General features: G+C 36.5%; 1 protein-coding gene across 1 annotated transcript in view; it reads left to right on the forward strand.

Annotated features, from left to right (window-relative positions):
- The window catches only part of LOC106872411 (coiled-coil and C2 domain-containing protein 1-like), a 62706-nt gene that overhangs the window by 18706 nt on the left and 19148 nt on the right, over positions 1-24852 (forward strand). The window contains exons 8-23 of the mRNA XM_014919407.3: positions 1418-1502; positions 2647-2778; positions 3458-3606; positions 3709-3781; positions 6249-6428; positions 7130-7272; positions 9654-9710; positions 10218-10352; positions 11892-11950; positions 12911-13027; positions 14393-14466; positions 15212-15267; positions 16802-16853; positions 17934-18033; positions 18896-18986; positions 24696-24824. Of these exons, the coding sequence (XP_014774893.1) occupies positions 1418-1502; positions 2647-2778; positions 3458-3606; positions 3709-3781; positions 6249-6428; positions 7130-7272; positions 9654-9710; positions 10218-10352; positions 11892-11950; positions 12911-13027; positions 14393-14466; positions 15212-15267; positions 16802-16853; positions 17934-18033; positions 18896-18986; positions 24696-24824 (1632 nt within the window). The remainder of the gene's footprint in view (positions 1-1417; positions 1503-2646; positions 2779-3457; positions 3607-3708; positions 3782-6248; positions 6429-7129; positions 7273-9653; positions 9711-10217; positions 10353-11891; positions 11951-12910; positions 13028-14392; positions 14467-15211; positions 15268-16801; positions 16854-17933; positions 18034-18895; positions 18987-24695; positions 24825-24852) is intronic.

The raw sequence follows: 24852 nt of genomic DNA on the forward strand, positions 1-24852 counted from the left end.
ACACACATGTGGGCGCATACATAGAGATTAGAGTGTTGCACTTACTATTATGAAATCATGGTTCTGATTTTCAAACAGGGTAGTGAGTTGTGTTCTTGAGCAAAACACTTTATTTCATGATACTCTTTGATCACTTCAATGTTTGGCACATTGTGCACCTATACAGGCAGTGTAGATTTAATGGAGGCAATGAGCTCCTGTAAAGCACAAGCAGTTGCTCACTATCAGCAAATCATCTGTGCAGGTTGTTCAGCTAGAAATTGCAGAATCACCTTTCTTGGACTCAAAAGACTATCAAGGGGTGTGTGCGTGCGCGCATGCATGCATGTGTGTGTGTGTGTGTGTGTGTGTGTGTGAGAGAGAATGTGTATATATTTGTGTCTCTTTGTCTTGATATCATGTGTAAGTTGTAAATGAGTGTCATTAACATACAAGTAGTGTCATTCATTTCCAATATTCTGTGAGAACATGTCTGGCCATGGAGAGATATTACCTCGCTTGGAAGTAGATGAAGGCTGACAACAGGAAATCCATCAGACCTTAGAAAATCTATCTCAATAAATTCTGTCCCACTCAAGTAAGCATGGGAAAGTAGACATTAAGACGATGATGATAATGATGAGATATGAGTTAAAAGTATATTCATGAGACACAATTTCTCAAAGCAGATGCATGTAATAAAGTCCTTGACAAGATAAAATGGTACTACAATAGTGGTTTATGAACAAACATCAGGCTCTTGAGAAAAGAAAATGATATCAATGAAAGTTTTAACCTCCTTTGTGTCTATATTAATGTGAAGACAAAATACAGTTTACATCTGTGTAATTCTTTTTTCACCATAGTTATAGACATGTTTAACCAATTAGCATTTAAACTGGCCATATCTAGCCCAGATATTCCAGCTGTTTTATGTTCAGACCAGCCAGATCTGGCCTCTCACCCTTACCCTACAATATCATTCTAAAAATATAAAAATCACATCATGAGAATCTCAAAGGTACAAGATAAGGCATGATTAATTCAAAACAATGTGAATAAATAAGCATTACATTTGACAGAGTAATCTGAATGCTAAAGGGTTAAACAGTTTAAAACCACTTAATTTGTATCAAATGTGACAATTTGCCCATTCCGTTTAACCCCTCTCCAAGGAGTGTAGGTCCTGCTCTCCGTCAGGAGAAATGCTACTTCCAACTACATGCAAAAAATAGTTATGTAGGAAAATAGACATGAATAATGAGTTTTTCTGAAAGTATGTCGAGAGCTTCTGACCTATGTGCAGGTTTCTAGAAATGTGTCAAAGGAATCCTACATGTAAAGGAAACAAGGTAAGAGACTAGTTCTACAGATTCATATTGCATACAGATACACATACATATGCACTATGTATTAATTGTTTCTTCTTATATTCCAGCAATTTGAAAATGTTATCAAAGCCCTTGTGGAGAACAAGCCTATTGACCTCTCAAAAATGCCACCTCCACCTCCAGGTTACAAAGGTTTGTAAGACATTTGTTCTCTCTCTCTCTCTCTCTCCCCTGCTCTGGTCTTTAGATCACTTGACACTTGGCTGTGAATAAGTACTGTGAGGAGGAGCAGGTTATCTCTTCTGTAAATTGTCATTGTACAGTCCATTTGGCTGTAAATAGAGAGGTAAGAAGTGGAGGTACAGTCACTTGTAATTATAAGTATGTTATGTCCTATATGGATCCACAATGATGCCAGTTTTAAATTTCATGCTGAGGCACAAGGATCTAGTTGTAAATCAGGCAACACAAGACTGTGCTGTCCTCTTAACATGAGATCACAACTTGCATGTAAGTTTGTGACTCACAAATATATGTGTGTTTGTTTTCTTTGTGTTTTATTCATTTTTGTTTCCTGTTCCAGAGAATACTATCAGATCTGTTGTGTTTGCACCAGATTGTTGTTGTTATCAGAATGTACCACTGGTATTCCTTATTGTCAAGGGTGTGAATACATTCTGGTCTTACTGTGCTTTTTGTAGGACTATCAGGACAGTCTTTCCTGTGAAAAGCTTTGTAAATAGTTTTGACAACAATGTCATGTCTCATAGAAAGGTAGCACCTATGCAGATATTTTTGGATAGCTGATGATGATGTGGGTGACACACTGGTATGGCACATATTCTATCATACCATGGAGATTTAGAGGCATCCTTACCTCTCTTATTAATTGAAGGCATACTTTTCTAGGCGAGATGTGATGTATCTGTCACATGTCCAAGGCAGGCTAGAGGATACCAACAACATTGACATTGTAGCTCTCCCTGACAGTGTGACTGTTAATGCAGCAATTGTATGTACATACATATGTATGCATGCATGTATGCATGCATGTATGTGTGTTTTTGTGTTGTATGTATGTACATCTCTCTCTCTCTCTCTGCCTGCCTGCCCGTTCGCATGCATGCATAGATGATAAATTTATGACCTTCCCAGTGAGAATCTTGTAATAGCATCATGTTGAAGTTCAGCTGTGAGTAAATAAATCAATACCCCCCCCCCCCCCTGTTTTCTCTCATTCTCACACCACCATGTATATATGATGAAATCTTCAGTCTTGTTTCTTGAAATGAGATATTTTGTGTTTTCATCTTATTTTCTATTCTCTTGTTTTCAGCTAAGACACAATTCCAAACTCCCACTAATAATAACATCAGCTCCCAATCTGGCCATGTCAGTCAAGGTAGTTCTGTCAAAGAAGTTAATCCATCTTCAACAAGTGAGGAAATTCCAAATCTTTCACCAAGTGGTAAGAATCTGTTTGTTACTCTTTACTGTTATTGTTATAATTATTATATCCTAGGATAGTTAATTAATGTTGTGGGACCTTAGGATGGGTAGTCTGCAGAAAATGAGGAAGACAAAAGTGAAGTATGTGTGAGACAGAGAAAGAAGATTTGAAGGGAATTTTAGTCTTGCAAACTGCATGGTGATCTCAATAGTGTTGGTGCTATAAAAAAGCACCCAATATACATTAAAGTGGTTGGTGTCTGAAAAGGTATCCAGCCATAGGAACCGTGCCCAAGCAGACATTAGAGCATGATGCACACTTTGGAGCTATTGGTTCCTGTTAAACTGTTTAACCTATGCCAGCACGGAACATGGACACCAAATGAAGAGGATGATCACAGAGCAATGCATCAAAATACTGCAATGCAGATAGCTTGGTGCTGTGCCATTTCTCTCATCCTACTGCATTTTAAATAGTATTAACAATTCTAGTGAGGAACAATCCAGAAATGTGGAGTTGGGATTTAATTTTATTTATTCATCTCTTTTCTTTTTCCTTAGTTTTGTTTTAAATTTCTAATTTATAAAACAGATAAACTTCATTAAAATATAGAAAGTCACATTTCTTATTAAGTTTTTAATTTTGCCATGATTTAGCACTATAACAAATTACTTAAAATGATTTCATATTATTTCAGCTTTAAAGAAGTTGTACAAAACTCCAGATGCTCCGTCTTCAGTGGAGGAAGCTCTTCGACACAGATTGAATAAATATAAAACAGTTGAAGAAGAAGCAAAAAAAAGTGGCAATGGTGGTAAAGCTCGGCGAATGGGGCGTATTGCAAAGGTATTGTTTTATATTGTATACCTGTTATATGTATTGTTAATGTATTGTTTGGCATGTGTGTATGTTTAATTTATGTTACTTTTCTTCTCTTGTTAATTACAGGAATATGAAAATGCTATCAAAATGTATAAAGCTGGAAAACCTGTGAATTTTGAGGAGTTACCAACACCTCCAGGTACTTCTTGTTTCACTTTATCAGAAATACTTAATTAAAAGTTCCAATTTCATCTTTTTTTTTTTCAATTAATAAATTTTTACAAATAAAAATGTTTTTTATGATTAAGAATGAGATTCCTTAATACACAAATGACTTGTAACTATGGAAGGTCCTGAATAGAAACTGTAATATCTTAATAGATTTTGAATGTGTATGTTTATAATTTTGATATTGTCTATTGTTATATGTCATGCATTCAACAGAGTACAACATGTGTTGACTCAAGGTGTATATGTATATTTAGATAAATGTACTCTATATAAAATTTTCCATACAATGCAGAGCAGAGTTTAGTATGTTAAATCTAAAATATGTGTTGGCACAAGGTATGTATGTATAATTAGGTAAATGTAGTATATATCAAACTTGCTATATTAACAGAGTATATACTATATTAGATGTGAAACCTGTTGAACCCATGTGTGAGATGTTTATGTATTGTTACATTAATGTGGTCTATATAAAACTTGTTATATATCAACAGGATATTTACTATGTTAGATTTAAAATGTTGACACAAGGTGTATATATATATATATATATATATATATATATATATATATATATATATATATATATGTATGTATTTATGTATATAATTAGATAAATGTAGTCTACATAAAACTAATATTACCATGTAATAACAGTTTAATACTATGTTAGATCTAAAACTAAAATATGTTGATACTAAATATGTATATGTAATAAGATAAATGCAGTTTATGTAAAACTTGTTATATATCATGTACTCAACAAATTATACTATATACACACATTTATTGACAATAATGTGTTAGTTTATAAAATTTTGATTTTTTGGGGTTGAAACTTTTTGCTTAGGAAAATTTGTTTTGGAGCAATTCCTCCCTTTAACCATTTTGTTTCCATATTTCTATTGAAATACACTGCATTTGTTTCAATTAATTTTGAAAATAATGAAGAATTTACAAAACTAACTGTTTCATTATTAAGCTAGTGTGTGACACGTAAATTATCATGAAATTTTGGTAGAAGGCTTTAATTTAGAATACTTTAAAAAAGCAAGTTTGTATCATTGAACCAAGGGCAGTATCAGGTGAGTTGGTATCAAAAGGGTTAAATATAGCTTGATGAAGTATTTATGGGCACTTTTCAGTTTTCATCAACTTGAAATTTCAAAACTGGTAATTTAGAAGAAAGAAACTTAAATCTTTTACTTCATATTCATCAAGTATTTCGCCTTACAAACTGTAAACTAGGGTAAATAAGTCTTGCATTGTTATGCCTTCCTGATATTTTCAGCATCAGATTATTTGATGGAATAACAAATGCTCTTTCCTGCCACTAATCATTAAAAGGTGTATAAGATGGGATATTTGTTGTTTGATTGACCCTGTTTGTATACACGGTGAAGTCAACTTCAGTAGGACTTGAGCTTTATCCTTCTTTAGAGTGACAAAGCTAAATACTGTAAGCTTGTTGTGCTATCATTTCTGCCAACCCACTACCCTAAACTTGTATCTTGGCAACTGACACAGCTATGTGGAGGCCAAATAGAAATGATATTAGTTTGATCTGTTGGCTGTCTAATGATATGTTGCATTAAAGATGAAGTCTAAGTGAGCTGTGAGTGTGGCTGGACAGCAAAGACTTCAGTTTGATTAGGATGAAGGGGTTTGTATTGGTTCAGACATATGTGAGATAATGAAGTCTGGATGTGAAAAATACATTATGTGCTGTTGGTGGAAGTACCAGTAGAAAAGATAGTCGTGTTAAGAAATACGGAGGTCATATCCCAGGATCTTGGACCTTACAAAATATGATGAAGGTCTGGAATGTTTGATAATACAGATTTTGATACAGGTTCACTCAAATAATGTCAGCATGGAAAAATATACAAATGCACATTTAATGTTGTTTACAATAATGATGATGACAATGATGAAACTTATAATAAATTAGAAAAGTGCAGATGTAGCTGTGTGGTTGAGAAGTTTGCTTCCCAACCACATGGTTTTGGGTTCACTCCCATTGCATGGCACCTTGCATAAGTGTCCTCTACTAGTGCTAGGCCAACCAAAGCCTTGTGACTGGATTTAGTAGACAAACTGAAAGAAGCCTGTCATATATGTGTATGTATCTGTGAATGTGTGTATGTTTGTGTCTCCTTGTCTTCAAATTTCATGATAGTTGTGAGTGTCACCGTCATACAAGCTGTGTCATTAATTTTCAATGTTCAGCATAAACATGTCTAGCCATGGAGAAATGTCTTGCTTCTGAATATGGCAGGGTTGGCAACAGGAAGAGCATCTGGTTGTAGATAATCTCCCTTAAAAAACTCCATCTGTCCCATGCAAGTATTGGAAAAGTAGACATTAAAATGATGATAATGATGATAGAATATGTTGCTTTCCCTTTTTTTAATGTAAATTTTCTTTTCCCATAGGCTTTCCACCAATTCCTGTGAATGATTCAAAACCGCCATCATCATCAACTAGTAGTTCGTCTGTCACCTCTTCAGATATGAAGCAGGCTCCTATGAAACCACCTACCCATCCTCCAGTGGCAAAACAACAGCCAGCAGCCCAGCAAGAGCTTTCTGAACAAGAAATTCGCAAACGGGCTTGTAAGTATGATATCTTTGTTATTTCAATATAATGTAAATATCTGCAATAATCTGAAAATTTTCCATGAACAATGTTTAGCTCCTCTGGCTTTTATCTTTCCTTGAATAAAACACTAGCCTACTGTAGAAAATTTCCCAAAGGTTTTGTTTTTTGCTTCTCAATACTTAAACTTAGAACAGCCATTCATTATAGACCAATCAATGAAGTATATTTGAACTCACAATCTATTAGTTGGAAATCCAGTAACTGTCCACATGGAATAAAGTCTACTTTTACTAAAGATCTAAATCTTGAGTATAAAGTATGTAAACTCTGTTTTACTTCTGATTCTGGACTCTTCCCCACCGAAAGGATAGCAAAGGGTTTGTAGGCGACTACCTCAGAGGTTCTGATTCCTGCTGTTTTCAACAGTAATGTAAACTGTAATGAAGAATAATATTTGTGTTCTTCCAAAAAATAAAAAAAAACACCATATATGATCATGTGAAGGAACCTGTGTGTAGTTACTCAATAATAACAGCAGTTAAATCTCCTTTAAACTTCCTCCTATCATCTATAACATAGATGAAGCTACTGGTAAAATAATATACAGGAAAGAAGATACCATAGTTACTAATAATCCTAAAGTTGATCATTTAGTCAGTCTCTAGCTAAATATTAGTTAGTCTCCAGCTTTAAAACATATCTCTTCTAATTTCAGTTGCTCGAAGAAGTATTTCTTCTCGACAAGAACAGCACATTGCCTTTTTGAAGGAACGCATGGCTGAGTACCGCCAGGCAGCAATTCAAGCTCGAAAGAATCAAAATATGGAACTTGCTAAAGCTTATCTCCGTCAAGTGAAGGTAAATACTGTTTACAGGAGTAGGTGTGGTTATGTGGTTATGAAGTTTACTTTGTCATCATATAGTGGAGGTGCATGGCTTAGTGGTTAGAGTGTTGCACTCATGATTGTATGGTTGTGGTTTTGATTCCTGGACTGGGTGATGTGTTGTGTTCTTGAACAAGATACTTCATTTCATGTTGCTGCAGTTCACTCAGCTGGCAAAAATAAGCAATCCTGTACCAGACCAGCATTCTGTCCAGTGGGAAATATATATACATCACAGAAACCAGGAAACTGGCAATGCAAATACCGACAGGGCACAGATGTGTGTCAATAGCCAGCTGGAGGAGATGTTCTCCTGGGGCTAAAAGCAACAGTAACATTCACCCTTAGGGTTTAGCCGCATTTAAGTGGCAAATATACTTCACGTTGTCGTGCAGTTACTGTTTATACCTCGTTCAGAGATTTAATATATATATATATATATATATATATATATATATATATATATATATATATATATACATATGTTTATATAGATATATATGTATATATATATGTATATATATATATATATATATATATATATATATACATATACATATGTATATATATGTATATACATATATGTATGTATATATGTATATATACATACAGGTATATGTATATATATGTGTGTATATATATGTGTGTATGTATATATATATATATATATATATATATATATATATATATAATATATATATGCATATATACGGTAAAAGTGTGTTTATTATAGTAGTTTGACTTTAGTAGTGTCCCTTATAGCGTTTTTTTAAATTTAGATTTTTAAAAAGGTTTGATAAAAAATAACTAATCAATAATGTATTCACCCTTGTTGTTTACAACTTCTTCCCAACGTTCAACAAAATTTTCAATACCTCGTTGGTAGAAATCACCTGATTTCGACTCGAAAAATTGATCCAACCAAGCTCTCATTTCTGCATCAGTACTGAACGAAACTCCGTGCATAGCAAAACTCCGTGCATAGCATTTGAAAGAGGTCGAAAGAGGTGGATATCCATTGGTGCCAAATCAGGAAAGTACGGTGGGTGTGGCAGCACTTCCCAGCCACGCGTTTGAATGGCTTCCTTGGTCATATTGGTGATATGAAGGCTGGAGTTGTTGTGCAGCAGAAGAACTCCATGCTGCCGATTAGGTCTTTGCTCTTGAATAGCCGTGTTGAGTTGTTCTGTTGGACATAGAGTTCTGCTTTAACCATTTGGTTCTGTTCAAGCAATTCGTAATGGATAATCCCATCCCAGTCCCACTATACGCACAACATCGTTTTACATGGATGAAGATCTTGTTTCATGCGCAGTGTCACTTGTTTACCGGGCTAAGCCATTCCTTACGCTGCTTTATATTGATGTACAGGCACCATGTTTTGTTGCCAGTAACGATTTGGTAAAGAAATTGTTGCTTGTGTCCATGAGTTGAGTGGTGATGAGCAAGCAAACTAGTGGAGATTGTGGCTCGTTGATTTTTGTTGTTGTCACTTAAAGCATGCGGAACCCATGCCCCATACTTCTGAACCTTTCCCATCGAGTGAAGATGCTTCTTTATAGCACTGTGGGAGCATTCCATTTTCTCTGCCAGTTCCCTTGTTGTTTGATGAGAATTTTCGTGCAAAAGTTGGTTTAATCGCTCTTCATCGAACTCAACTGGATGGCCAGAACAAGGTGCGTGTTTGAGTTCAAAATTTCCATTTTTGAACTTGGCATACCAATCACGAGTGGTTCTTTCAACTATGGCACCCTCTCCATACACAGCACAAATGTCACGAGCAGTTTTTGTGGCCTTAGAACCTTGGTTAAAAGCAAAACGAAAGAGGTGTCGAAAATGCTCGTTTTTCTTAACGTGACATTCCATTTTAATGCTCAGAAAATTAACTAAAATTAACTAGAAAAAAAAAAACAAAATAGATTCCAAAATGATTCAAAAATAGAATTCTCAAAAAAAATAAATTCCAAAATTTAAAAAAACGGCAGGTACTGAGTTGCCAACCCATAATATTGTAAGTTGGTGAAATTTTGGAAATCGTTTTTATTTACCTAGTGGTTATGTTGTTATTTTCATTGAAATCAGAGGTATTTGAAATTTTACAGGGGGTGGTTGCCCCCCATTAAGCCCCCTAATTGCATTGGAAAGTAAATTTTATATAGCTCATCGTCTTTCTCGTAAAATTTTACATGTGAACACATACTTTGTTTTTATGTATCTTCTATTCCCTTTCGTCCTATAAATGTACAGACACACAGACGTTGAGCTTTATTATATAGATTAATTAAAACATATGGAATGTGTTTCATCATAAATACAGGCACAAGAAGATTAATTAAATTTTCAAATTTTCTTTAGGGATTTGAGCCAATGATCGAAGCTGCTGAAGGAGGGTTACCAGTTGACCTTTCAAAGGTAAGTGTTCCCATCTTACAATTGGACATCTCAAATATAAGGGTTAAAAAATATTAATTTCTAATGTAAGGCAAGAGAGAGTATAATTAATTCAAAATACTCATGTACTTGACTACTGCACATTTTATTAAGCCTGCAATGATGAAAGATTAGGTTGACTGCAGCAATTTCGTGAAGGGACATAATTAAATGGTTTACCTTTTTTTCTTCTGGCTGTTCTCTATTGTTTCTCATTAGAGTCTTGGGAAACTGCCTTGTGGTATCTCTTTCAGCCCTTTACATTCTGAGTTCAAATCATATCAAAGTTGGCTTTGTCTTTTATCCTTCTGATATTGATAAAATCAAATCACCTGTCAAGTTGTGGGGTTAAGGGTATCAACTAACCGTTTCCCTTCAAACGTTTTGGCCTTGTGCCTAAATTAGAAACAATTATTGTTCTTGTAGTCTTGATTATTATTGTTGATATTCAAATTTATGTGTGTGAATATATTGTATATTTTCTTGTAGGTACCACCTCCATTAATTTCAGATGAAGACAGGGAGGAAAAATTTGTGTTTGTAAATCCTGAAGATTGTACTTTGTCTGGAGATCGTGAGGAAGTTTTTAAGAAATTAAAAGATAGTCTTGTTTCCCAAATTCAAGTGAGTTTTTTTCTTTTCCCATTTCCCAGAATTTTTTTTTTTGTATTCCTTAAGTAGTTTCAGGACGGCATTTAAGAAAATATATGCTCCTACCTCCAAGTCAGAACATTTGCTGATCCTTTATAAAGGAGAGGCCTCTTGTAGATTTTCTTGTGCCTATCTTCTTGACAGTAGCATCACTTAATATACTGCTGTCCTTTAACCCTTTTGATTCCAAACTGCCTGTGACCCCTTCTGGTTTGCTGATACAAACTTCCTGTTTTAAAATGATCTAAATAAAAATCTTCCTTCAAAATTTTATGTTAGTTTTACGTTCCAAACAACAGCTTAATAATGACAAACTTCATCATCATCATTTTAACATCCACTTTTCCATGCTTGTATGGGTTGGATGGAGTTTATTGAGACAGTTTTTCCATGACTAGATGCCCTTCCTGTCACCAACCCTTACTTGTTTCTGAGCAAGGTGATATTTTGTCATTGTCGGATTGGTTTTCACATAACATTGGAAATGAATGACACTGCTTTTATGATAGTGACAATCATTTTACAACTCTCATGTGATGTCAAGACAAGGAGATGTGCATGTATGAATGACAGGCTTCTTTCTGATTCCATCTACCAAATCCATTTACAAGGCTTTTGGTTGGCTTGGAATTATATCAGAGGAACTTGCCCAATGTGCCATGCAGTGAGACTGAACTCAGAACGATATTTATTTTACTAAAACCTATATCATTTTCAAAATTGATTAAAAGAAAAGCAGTGTATTTCAACAGAGACCTAGTGCCAAAAGAGCTGCTGTAATGTGACTACATAAAGAGTTTATAGTTCATATATAAAAAAGACCCAACATAGGTGTTGCTGTGTGGTAAGAAGTTTGCTTCTCAACCACACCTTGGGCAAGTATCTTCTACTATGGCCTTAGGTTGACCAAAGCCTTATGAGTAGATTTGACAGATGGAAACTGAAAGAAGCCCATCATGTATGTTATCATCATCATCCTTCAACATCCATTTTCTATGTTGGCATGGGTTGGACGGTTTCATCAGAGCTGGCAAGCCAGGTTCCAGTCTGATTTGGCTTAGTTTCTTTGGCAGGATGTCCTTCCTAATGTCTACCACTTTACAGTGTATGCTGAATGCTTTTAATGTGGCACTGGCATGAGAATGTGTGTGTATCTTTGTGTTTGTCCTCCACACTGGCACTTGACTACTAGTGTCAGTGTGTTTACATCTCTGTAACATAGCTAAGTACCAGACTTAAAAAGAAAATAAGTATTGGAGTTGATTAGTTGACTGAAATTCCTCAAGATGGTGCCCCAGCATGGTTGCAGTCGAATCACTGAAACAAATAAAAATGATTGAAAAAAATGATATCTTGTCGATCTCAATGTGAGCCAGCCAACCTTAACCAGGTCTTAAAGTTTGATTTCAATAGTTTGTGAACATTTTCTAAATCCCATTTCAGTTAATCCATTGTTTAAGAATAAAAGAAATAAAGGAAATGTAAATGAAAAGCTTATTGTTATATTTTCAGATGTGTTCTACGAACAACAAACATTTCACAAAACTAGGAGATGTCTTGTCAGCATCAAGGTAAGTTATTCATTTGTTTCCCTTAAATGTTTTCAGTTCAACATCTACAGATTATTGATATTCAGTTACCTTACAATCATCATCAGTCAACATCATCTTTAATGTTGTTTTCCATGCTTGAGTGGGTCAAATGGAATTTGTGAGGTAGATTTTCTATAGCTAAATGCCCTTCTTGCCACCAACCTTTATCTTCCATGCAAGGTTTTGTTTTCTCATATTCAAACATGTTTTTCACAGAAGACCGGAGACAAACAACATTGCTTGTATGAAGGCGATACTCATTTACAGCTAGCACATCACATCAAGACAAGGACAAAAAACACAAACACATACACACACCTTTCAGTTTCCATCTTTTAAATCACAAGGCTTTGGTTAGCCCTCAGCTGTTGTAGAAGACACTCGTCTAAGGTGTTGCACTGGCACTGAACTCTACATCACATGGTTGAGAAGCAAGCTTCTTAATCACAAACCATGCTAGTAGTTGTAAGTTTAAATATCACCAAGGCTGACTTTGCCTTTTAGCGTTGGTAAAATAAAAACCAGTCAAGTACTGGGCTCAGTATAATCAATTTATGCTCTCTCTAAAATATTTGGCTTTCTGCCTATGTTAGGAATCATTAAAATTAATAATTAGCCCACACAGCTTAAGATCATCCCCAAGAAAATAAAAGAGATGTCTCTACATTTGTTGATCTCATGGCTGTAACCTTCAAAATGAGTTGTTATAAACTTATTGGTATTTCATGCCTGGTTTTTATTTCTATTCCTTCCATGGCCTGTATTTTCCAATTCGAACATTCACGTACAACTTTTCTTAGTGGATTGGTCTATCTATAATTTTTATTGTTTTGTTAGATATGATAGAAATGTTGATAATGATAATGTTGTTAAGGATGATGTCTCTTGCATTTATTGCATTGTTTATGATGATAATGATAATGAATTGTTTCTCTTTAGGTTTCAGACTTTAGAACAAAGTTGTATCAAAGATTTGGATTCTCTCAAAAATGCTTTACACCATGGTGACCCTGTCCCGAGGTTTCACTACGAAACTACAACTTTCAGCATGGTCAAGTATGTTTGATCTTAATTCTCTCTCTGTCTCTATGTCTGTGAGTATGTCTGTTTTGACAATGTATGGGTGTGTATGTGTTGTCAGTGTTTGTGTGTATGTCTCTGTTGCCTGTCTGTGTGTATATGTATCTATGTTGTTAATGTGTGTGTCTAAAACTGCGGTGTCTCACATCATCTGTTATACACCAGCTTAGCAATAAGATGCTAATATATTCATGCTGTTTCTGAAGTATTTATAATTAATACTACACATATTCCAGTGTAGAGCACAATACTAGATTCCTTACAATATACAATCACTATAGTTGTAGACTTAATTACCACTTAATTTCAAAGCTTGCTGCTGTATTCAGTATGTTGTGCCCTGTATTGAGTGAGGTGTATAACTTGGCTCACTCCAGTTGGTTTGACTGAGTAAATCCCTCTTCTCTTCTGTGGCATCCTAGGAAACTGTGATAGTCTGCATTAATAATGAATAAATAAAATATATCTTCCATCTTTTACTTGTTTCAATCATTAGACTGCAGCCATGCTGGGGCACCACATTGAAGAATTTTTAGTCAAATGAATCATCCTAAGTATTTATTTTTTGTAAAGCCTGATATTTATTCTATCTGTGTCTTTTGCCGAACTGTTAATGTTATGGGGATGTAAACACACCAACACCAGTTGTCAAGTGGTGGTGGGGAACAATCAAAGCCATAAACACATGTGTGTATATATATTATCATCATATATATATCTATATATATATATATTTTTATATATGACGTTGACCACTAACGTGGACATTTAATGTGCTAGAAATAGATCACATCGTGTGTCTAAAAAGACCTAAATTGTTCTCAACATGAAATATAGCGTGATACCAAAACGTAAGCGGGCATGTGCACACATGATGGGTTTCTTTCAGGTTCTGCCTACCAAGTCTACTCACAAGGCCTTGGTCACTTTGAAGCTATAGCAGAAAACACTTGCCCAAGGTGCCATGCAGTTGGATTGAACCCAGGACCATGTGGTTAGGAAGCAAACTTCTTACCACAGTCATGCCTGTGTCTGTAGACAATAGGTTTATAAAATAAGATGTCTGTGTGTCATTAGAAGAGACATATTCTGACATTTCAGGCAGGAACATTATTGGAAATGAAAAGCATTAATCCCAATAATCCCATAGTGTTTCAGTTGTGTTTAATGGAGTGAATCCTTAAATTTGATAGATTAAAATTTCAACTACACAGGGTAATGTGAAAATTCGTATCTTATTTTAAAAATATTGCACAACATGGGTGCTATGCTTATATAAAGCATCCTGTGTGATTAAAAAAAGATATTTGAAATATTAATTTTTGTTTTTTGCTCTCTTAGGTGTAACACTGATCTTGGTGATAATGATTTTGAGCTGACAGTTGTTAGAGGGATCAAATACAACCCACCAAGCTGTAAGTAACTCTTAATATTTTATAACACCATAGATTGATTGAAGCAGAGAGAAAGGTATAGACTGGGAGGGTGAGAGAGAGAGAGAGAGAGAACCTGTCAGTGAGAGAGAGAGAGAGGGTAAAAAGATGAACTGACTGAAGTAGAAAAGAAGAGAGATAGACTTGTAGTGAGAGAGGAAGAGAGACTGACAGTGAAGTAGAGAGGAGGAGAGAGATAAACTTGTAGTGAGAGAGGAAGAGAGACTGACAGTGAAGTAGAGAGAAGGAGAGATAGAGACCAATAATGAAGAAGAGAGCGAGAGAAAGATAAATTGGCACTGAAGGAGAGAGACAAAGAGGGAGAGATACAGGCAATGAAGTAAAGAGAGCAAGATAGACATGAAATGAGAGAGAGAAAGAAAGAAAGAAAGAGGCTAGCAATGGAGTTAAAAGAGAGAAAGACTGACAATGAAGTAGAGAGGAGTTAAAAGTGAAAGTGAAAGTGAGAATAATTGTCTGTGAAGTAGGAAAGACTGTTGTAGTTGAGAGAGATTGTGGTTGTGAAATAATGAGAAACACCCATGAGTTTATGCACACACAGTTTACATCTACCAAATTCAAGATATCAATCAATCCAAACCTGTAGAGGACACTTGTCCAAGGTGCCACACAGTGGAATAAAAGCCTAGTAGTACACAGTTGTGTATTGAACTTTTTAACAATACTTCCATATCATTTTTTTCTTAATTTTTCTTTTATCTTTCAGCATACTCTCCTAAGGATTTGGACACCTATGTCAAATTTGAATTTCCATTTCCGGCAGTAAGTAATATATCAGGAAATTCCATTTCTTCTATACTGGTGGTTCTTGTTCCTCATCGTATTTTTTTTAGGAGATTCAACATTCATAGGCGCAGGAGTGGCTGTGTGGTAAGAAGCTTGCTTACCAACCACATGGTTCCAGGTTCATTCCCACTCGACTAAAGGCGGTGCTCCAGCATGGCTGCAGTCAAATGACTTGGGCAAGTGTCTTCTACTATAGCCTCGGGCTGACCAAAGCCTTGTGAGTAGATTTGGTAGATGGAAACTGAAAGAAGCCCATCGTATATATGTATATATATGTATGTGTGCTGGTGTGTTTACGTCCCCGTAACTTAGCGGTTCGGCAAAAGAGACCGATAGAATAAGTACTAGCCTTACAAAGAATAAGTCCTGGGGTCGATTTGCTCGACTAAAGGCGGTGCTCCAGCATGGCTGCAGTCAAATGACTGAAACAAGTAAAAGAGTAAAAGAGTATCTCTTCCCACAAAACTGTGATCAACTATGATTCAAGGCATTGTACGTTCACCTCAAGATTTCTTCTCTCTTTAAAATGTCTGTCAGTCAGACCAGACAGAATCTAAGTATTGATTTGTAATATTAGCACAAAAATACATATCTTGGGGAGAGAACAGTCTATACATCCACTCTGGTACATTATTGCTTCTTTTTAATTTTTCTAAATCAAAATTTGAAATTGAAACCCATGGATATCATTCTGTATGTCATCGTAGCATTTTGTATTCAGTGAGAGGATACAAAATGCTAACCACTTAGCTGCTTATCCCTCTTGCCACTCAGTTTAATCCCTTTGTGTTTAAATTGGTCATTTCTTCCAGATGATAACCAGATCTAGATTTTCACACCTACCCTTCAATGTCAGTCTAAAAATAAGTAATTATATCAACTTCTTGAAGGTACGAGCTAATGCATGATTTATTCAAAGCAATGTGAATAAATAAGCGTTACATTTAAAAGAGTAATCTGAATGCTAAAGGGTTAACACCACCACCTGGTCTTTGAATCTTTTTAGTGAAGTTCATTCTTTTTTAAGCATTTGAATGAGATTCTCAGTTTCCTTCCTAAAAGTAGGAAACTGAGAATCGCCAATTTAATACAAACTCAGTCCTTGAAAGCCTTTAGCAGTGTTCACTATGTTGCAAGTGTTCAGACCAGACTTTTCTACTTTTCTATCTCCTGACAATGACCTGTGGATGTTCGCATTCTGAATCAACCATACCAGTGTCACCAGTAAGGATGGATCTATAAACGTCATGTGCACTGGCCTTCCTCCTTTGATTTACTATGAAAAAAAAAAAAAAGACAATCACCCTTCCTCTCTTTTACTGATAAAATATGAATGTAAACATATTCAGGCAAAACAAGGTGGTGGAGAAGAGCTAGATTTGGTGGTGGTGGTGGTGGAGTACTGGTACTTTCATAGTCCTATCAGTGTGTATAATGGGATTGATAGAGTGAGGAAGTTGTAGTAAGGGTCCTATGCAGTGACAATGATATTTATGTTGTTATTTTTAAGGATGATCCTCAAGTACACACCATTGAAACAGTCAAAGATACAGATTCTCCAGGTAAGTCTTTTATATTTATGCATGTTTATGTATAGGCACTGGCATGGCTGAGTGGTTAAGGAGTTCATTTCCCAACCATGTGGTTTTTGGTTTAGTTCCACTGTCTGGCGCCTTGGACAAGTGTTTTCTACTATAGCCTTGAGCCAACCAAAGCCTTAAGAGTGGATTTGGTAGACAGAGAGTGAAAAAAGCTCATATATGTGTGTACATGTGTGTGTATTTCTGTCTCTCTTTGTCTTGACACCATGTGAAAGTCGTAATACATCTTAATATAAGCAATGTATTTCATTTCCATTCTTCTATGAAAACAAGTCAGAGCATGGAAAAATATAACCTTGCTTAGGAACAGGTGAGGGTTGGTGACAGGAAGAGCATTTGGTCATAGAAAATCTGCCTCAACAAATTTCACCTGACAAGTATAGAAAAGTGGACACTAAAAATGATGATGTTGGAAAGTGCTTGTGTGTGTGTAAGAGTGATATGACCAGTAAAATAAGGCATTGGGCTGCAAATTTCAGTTTTGTGGGTAATAATCTGTTGCATCTGTTCATTATGTTCATATTGACTTATATATGCTTGTACATATGTGACATGTACACTCATACAGACACATGTACACATACACAGACACACACACACCTTTACAAGGAAAAATGTTGATGGTGACTTCGAAGTTTTGGTTTGCTCACTTTTATGAGACAGTCTGATGAAGCTGAGCAACCTGAAACTTCAAAGTCTCTGTCAAACTTTTCCCTGTAAAAGTTAATGACATGTACTCCACTAAAAGTATTGATTAATCCTTCCTTTTAATGTTAAATTGTTTTTATACATAACTTGATGTAGATACACACACACACACACACACATATATATATATATATATACACACATGCATGCACACATACATACCTACACATAGACTCAAAGGGAACAGAAAATCTGTATCAAAATCATTCCTTTTTGGGGTTCTATCTAATCTATTTATATCTAAATTTAATTTTAAAAATTGCATTCTTTGTTCAATCCTAGAGTTTTCCTCCTCAAACAATTTAATTTTTTATTTTGTTTTTCTTTTCCCAGAATATAATGAATCTATTAAATTACAAATCAACCGGAAATCGAGAGCCATGTTGCGAATTTTTGAGAAAAAGTCTTTGAAATTTGAAGTCTTTTATCGTAGGTTTGTTGACAATTTTTATAGGATCTCATCACTGTCTTTTTGTCTTTGAGACTTGTGTTTCTTTACAATAGAAATTGCATAGAGATGTTGGAAAAATAAAATTGTGGATTACTTATTTAATAATGCTTTCTCAATATATTGGTCTCTCAATCCTGATAAAAAGTTAGGATTTGGATGAAATGCAATTCTAAAAACGTAACCATTGTATTAATTTGGTCAAAATTTGCTGATATGATATAGTGATCAGAGATGTTCATTACAAATGTGGTTTATACTTGTTTTTTTAATGTGTACTTCCTGTTACGTCACTTTCACCTGCCAAGGTGGTTTGAATAAAGTTAATTAACTGTGTTTTCATGTATGTTTACAATATATTGATTCTTAGACATCAGTTTCCTAATTAAATTATTAATAAATAGATAACAATAATTAAATTACTAACCGAGAGCATCACCAAATTCTTACTCTTTCTTTGGCACAGGCATAACTGTGTGGTTAAGAAGCTTCTCAACTATATGGTTTTGGGTTCAGTCCCACTGCCTGGCTCCTTAGGCAAGTGCCTTCTGCTAGAGCTCCTTGATGAATAAAACTTTGTCAATGGTTCAGGTAGTTGGTAACTAAAAGAAGCTCATAGTATATATGTGCTATTTTTTAATGATAAACATAAACTAAAAAATAAAAGTAACCAAAACTGAGTTAAAGTGATTCCATGTAAACTGAGTACTCTGTAAATTGAGGGACAACTGGTAATTACAGAACTAATTAGAATATATAAGGTGTGTGTGTCTCAAAAGCCCTTAACTGCAATCAGTATGTCCTTTACAACCATTTCAGGCTATTTATTTGTTTTTTTTTTATCCAGAGGCTTCCTTAAAAGTGATAAAGTGTTGGGTACAGTGAACATCAAACTGCAGTCTTTAGAAAACAAATGCACAGTCCATGATTCCTATGATGTAAGTTAACCACTTAAACCATTCACTCATACTCATACATACACATCCTGTCCAATACCCACCCACCTACCTACCTACCTACCATGTTTTACAGAGTCACTTGTTCTATACTCCCTACATACTATGAAAAAAAGGCCATCTAGTGCATGTATTAGAGAACACTTAGACTATGTGTATCAATTAATTTTGTAATTATTTCAGAATTTGAACAAGTTTAATAAGATAATTAACTTGTACATTATTATGCTGCTGTTTATTAACACAACAAAAGATTCTTCAATAAAATTATGATGAAAAGTTATATCTTAGATATGATTGCTTTAAAATGGGGTTGTATCAAAAAACCAAGGGTATCTCACAGGTAGATTGTTACCAAAAAAAAATTAACAAATCTTTGCATATTACAATTACTAACACCAAGATACTGCATCCTTTTTTCTTTCTATTTTATTATTACTACGACAGTATCTGCCCTTAATCAGCACCCAAATTTACTGCATTCACCCCTTTTTACCACTTCTTGTCATCTTTACTATGTTTTACTCACCAGTACATCATCATCATCATCATTTAGTATCCATGTTCCATGCTGGCATGGGTATCATCGTTTTAACCTCTTTTCCATTTTTGCACGGAGTCAATTGAGTATATTGAGGCAGTCTTTCTACAGCCTGATGCCCCTCTTGTCACCACAACTCACTTGTTTCCAAGCGAGTTATATTTTCTCCCAGTTTGTTCAGCAACTAACAACCTGGACATGTTTTATGTGAGGAGCAGGAAATGCAAAAGCCTTTTTGTTTACAAAGATCATGTAACATGTCAAAGCATATCAGAAAGCAGTTGTTTACAAACCAGTGAACACAAGGGTAACACACATACACACATACATGTGTGTCTGTGTGTAGATAAACACACACACACACACACACACACACACACACACACACACACAGATATATATCTCCCCACTAGCAATATAAACAAGGGTACATTTTGCAACAAAACCCAATATGAGAGTTTTTCTCGTTCATGGTAACTACCACGGTATAGTTTGTTCTAACAGAACATCCATGTTTAAGATGGGAGATATATGTATGTATATATACACATATACATACACATCAGACTTCGTCAAAATCCACTCATGAGGCTTTGGTCCACCCAGGGCTATAGCAGGTGATGCCCAGAGTGTCACACAATGCGACTGAACCCAAAATACATGGTTAGGAAGGAAACTTCTCAACCGCATTGCCATGCCTTGTCGACTGTGCAGCATAGTAGAGTCAGTTGGACATCATCTGTGAGGAAAACAGCACCATCATGCAATTAACTCTGCCAGAAATTTGGAAATGACATGCTGTACTGCTTGGTATTCATGCGGGAAACACAAATATGAACATTTCAGAGTGTTTGAGTATCAATCTGAGGACAGTGCAATTCGAGGACATGTACCAAGAGTGATAAAAACAAAACATCCAGTCAACATCATGGTGTTTGGAGTGATGACTAGTGATGATGACATTGTACCTCCATTCATTTTCCCACATGGACTCAGACTCAACACAGAGGCCTACATCAAGTGCTTGAAGGAGGTAGTGATGTCCCTGGTCATGAAGGTAGCTGTAGGAAGACGTTATAACTGGCAACAAGTCTCTGCACCATGCCACACAAACAGGAGAATCCAGTCATGGCTGTCAGACATTTTCTGCGACCACATCACCCCTAACATCTGGCCACCTTACTCTGTCTGTCTGTCTGTCTGTCTGTCTGTCTGTATGTATGTATGTATGTATCATGATGATGATGATATATATATATATATATATATATATATATATACATGTATATGTATATATACACACACAGACACACACATATATATACACACACACACATCATCATCGTTTAACGTCCGCTTTCCATGCTAGCATAGGTTGGACAATTTGACTGAGGACTGGCACGCCAGAAAGCTGCACCAGGCTCCAATCTGATCTGGCGAAGAAGAAAAGTGAAAATGTGCATTGGCTATCAAAAAAATAATGGCTTTTTTTTAATGCAAAGTAATGATAAATATATAGAATTAGATGAACTGAGGTAGAATAAAAGTCATTATTATGAATTGTTAAAGAGATTCAAAGTTATACCGGTATCGTCAATTGCTGTTCACTGGCTTTGAATGTGCACTGATTACCAAACAGTGTTGGGTCTACTAATCCCTGAGTAAAAAGATTATGTGTAATGGAGGTAAGTGATTCTGGACATGGTGCAATTAGGGTAGATATAATACTGTAATATGGCTGGTATATGGGATGTATGGCAGTTAGTGGTATTATTGGTAAGGTTAGTAGTGTTCTGTATTATGTTATGTGTCCATGTTAAGTTGTGGATGGAATTTATTGATGAAAGTTGCCTCTTTATTCATTTTTTGCTGTACTGTGTTCTGTGAACATTGATAGAGGGGGAAAATTAGGAAGTTAGGATTAAGGTTCCTAGCACACCTATTTGTTCACTGACCTGTATCTGTCTGTATTGTGGGTGGCAGGTTTGTTCTTTGTGAAGAGTGGTTCTTCAACCGAGTGAAATTCCTGTTTGTCCTATATAGATTAGGTTTTCCGAGGCACAGGTGAAATTTGATTTAATCTTAAATATTTTGCCTTGCTCGTTTCTTAATATGCCACAAAATCCTTTTTTTTTGTCCAGAAAATGGGGTGGGGGTGGAGTGGAATCTTTGGAAAAATTTACTTCCTCCACTAAGCGAATTATTCCCTAGGTTTCCAATGTCTCTTTATCATACATCATTTATGAATTTCTTATCATATCCATATGAATATATGTAAACAAATGATCGTTATAAGAATTAATTCACTAAAGAGAGTTCAATAAATGTCATCAAATAAAAAGAAATGAAGCAGATTTTGTTGTTAATGATGGATTATTCATTTATTCAATTATCTCAGACATCTGTTTCTGTCAAAAAGACCATGATATCATCAAAAAAATAATGTATATTGTTATCATGTAATGTCTTTATGTACTCATCAGTGGATTATAATTAAAACAATAAGACATTTTAAATTTATTACCTTGAGTTTTTCCTTTGTTATTTTATTGATATTTACTTCGTTACATTCACGAAATGCAATTCTAGACTAAGACTTAAAAGTGTAAAAGGATTGAAATAAACAAATACAACGGAGAAAGCGATAAAAAATCTATCATAAACGAAAGTTATAAAAAAGTGAGTGAATATAAGATAGGATAAAAAGTTATTTTTTTAAGGAGGGTGTAAGGTCAGTCATTGAAAGGAGTGGGTTGTATTGAGTCTGAAAGGAGTTTGTGTTTGTAGAGTGAAAATGTAACACTGTTCCAGGCGGAGTCGAGAGTTGGTGGATTCTTGGTGTAGTGCAAAGCTGAAGACGGTGATATTTGAGGTGGAGTGGTTGGCCAAGCGAAAATGATGGGTGCTGAGGTGTTCGTACATAGACGAACATCTTGTAGGTGTTTGGTGAACCGGTTGGCAAGCTGGTGGCCCGTCTAACCAACATAGTTTGTTGCAGAGATAACATCTGATCCAATAGATAAAGCTGGAAGAAGTGCAGGAGAAGGAGTTACTAATGTGGGAGGTGGTGTTAGTGATGAAAGGACAGATGTGGCAACGGGATCTAGAATAAGGGAAGGATCTGGGTTGTGTTGGAATGGAGCGGGGAAGGTGCTATGGGCCAGTAGATAGTGTAGGCTATGGGTGCATTTAAAGGAGGGCTAGGGTGGGTGGTGGGATCTTGATGGAGAGCTCGTAGGATCCTCCAACGAAGCGGTAGGGTTGAGGGGCAGAAAAGGGGGGAAGGGGAAGCGGTTGGGAGATCGGTGTGGGAAAGGAGAAAGGGTGATGTGATCAATTAGATGAGCATGAGCAAGGGCAGTTTGGACAAGGGTGGATGGGTTTCCACGATGCATAAACAGGTAGGCCAGGTACTGGGACTGGGTCTCGAAATCCTGGTCCCAGCTGCACAAGCATCAGAGGTAGAGGAACTGGGAGTAGGGGATGGCCCGTTTGATGTGGGAGGGATGGGCAGAGGAAAAGTTGAGATAGAGGTAGGAATCTGTGGGTTTGAAGAAGGTAGAGGTGGTAAGAGGGTGAGAGAGTGGGAAGGGAGGTCAATGGTGAGAGAGATATCCAGGAAGTTTACAGAGGTGTCAGAGATGGTAGAGGTAAATTGGAGAGAAGGGTGAAAGTTAGAAATGAAGGAAAGTTCTTCACAGGAGAGGGCAGTGGCACCTATATAGTTGTCTATGTAGTAGCCGTATAGCTCTGGTGTCAGTCTGGAGAATTGTGAGAATATTTGGGTCTCAATGTAACCAACAAATAAGTTGGTGAAATTGGGGCCCATTCTTGTTCCGATAGTCACACCAGACCTATGTTGGTAAATCTCCCCTGTGAACGTAAAGCAGTTGAGGGTGAGGATGAGTTCTGCTAGATGGGGAAGAGTGGAGGTGCTTGGTGTGGGGTCAGAGTGATGGTCGAGGAAGTATTGGAGGGCTATGAGACTGTTGTTGTGGGGGATCACTGTGCATAGGGATTTGATGTCCAAGGTGAAGAGGAGGGAAGAAGGAATTGAAGAGGTCAAGGGCGTGGTTGGTGTCATGTATATGGGCTGGGAGGGCAGCATCTAAAGGGGACAGGATGAGGTTGAGATATTTTGAGATGAGATCTGTGGGGCAATTGCAGGTGGAAAGAATGGGGCAGCCATAGTTGTTGGGTTTAGGAGTGGGGAGGGCAGAAGAAGAGATGAGGTCATGGATGGTGGAGGACACACGCTGCTGGTAGAAGGTGATGATAGAAGAGGGGAGGTTTGAAGCTGACTGAGTGCTTCCTCCCTGTATAGGTCTGCATGTCACACCACCACTGCTCCACTTTTGTCTGCTGGCTTGATAACGATGTTGTTGCGGCGACGGAGGTTTTGAAGGGCAATTGATTCAGCCCAGATGATGTTTGTTCGGTGGGATCTTATTTTGAAATTGAATCAGTCAACCAGCACATTGCAGCCATGCACAAAGAAGTCCAGGCTTGATGGGTGGCACCCTAGCTCTGAGAAGCAATCCCGATTGTTGTGATGCTGTGTGGACATGTGGAAAAACACATGTAGTTTGATGTGGTGCAGGAACTGGCTGACATCAGTGCAAGTCCCAAATTCGTCACAGTGAGAGGTGTGAAGTAGAGACCCTTGCTGAGTAGTGAACATTTGGCAGCAGAAAATGGAAGGTTGGATGGTATAGTGGCTACAGCATGTGGGAGTGGGGTGTTGGGGAGGGGAGTAGGGTCGGGGAGGGCAATGCTGGTGGCACGTGAAAAGCACCTTTCAAGTGTTGGGCTTCAGGGAAGCAATGATAAATGACCAAGACATTTGGCATTATGCTTGAGAAGACCCATCACACCAAGTAAAATTGCAGTCGTAACAGATACTAGTGTCATGCAAATACACCCATGACAGTGACACGTAAAAGACCCTGTTACACTCTCAGAGTAGTTGGCATTAGGAAGGGCATCCAACCTAGAAACCATGGCAAATCAGACTTGAGCCTGGTGCCGCCTTCCAGCTTACCAGCCCTGGTCAAACTTATCCAATCCATGTCCAACCCATGGACAACAGACGTTAAATGATGATGATGATGATGATTAACAAGATTGTCCCTGTTTCTCATATTTTTCAGTTAATGGATGGCCGTAAGTCAGTTGGTGGTAAACTAGAAGTGAAACTGAGGCTACGTGACCCCTTAAAGAATAAACAGGTTGAAGAAATGAAGGAGAAAATATTGATTATTGACCAGTTCTTGAGGAAAGTAAGTATATTTTTATTTTCATACCTTT

Source organism: Octopus bimaculoides, chromosome 8 (genome assembly GCF_046866305.1).
Source record: "Octopus bimaculoides isolate indiv1 chromosome 8, ASM4686630v1, whole genome shotgun sequence".
NCBI classification, from domain to species: domain Eukaryota; kingdom Metazoa; phylum Mollusca; class Cephalopoda; order Octopoda; family Octopodidae; genus Octopus; species Octopus bimaculoides.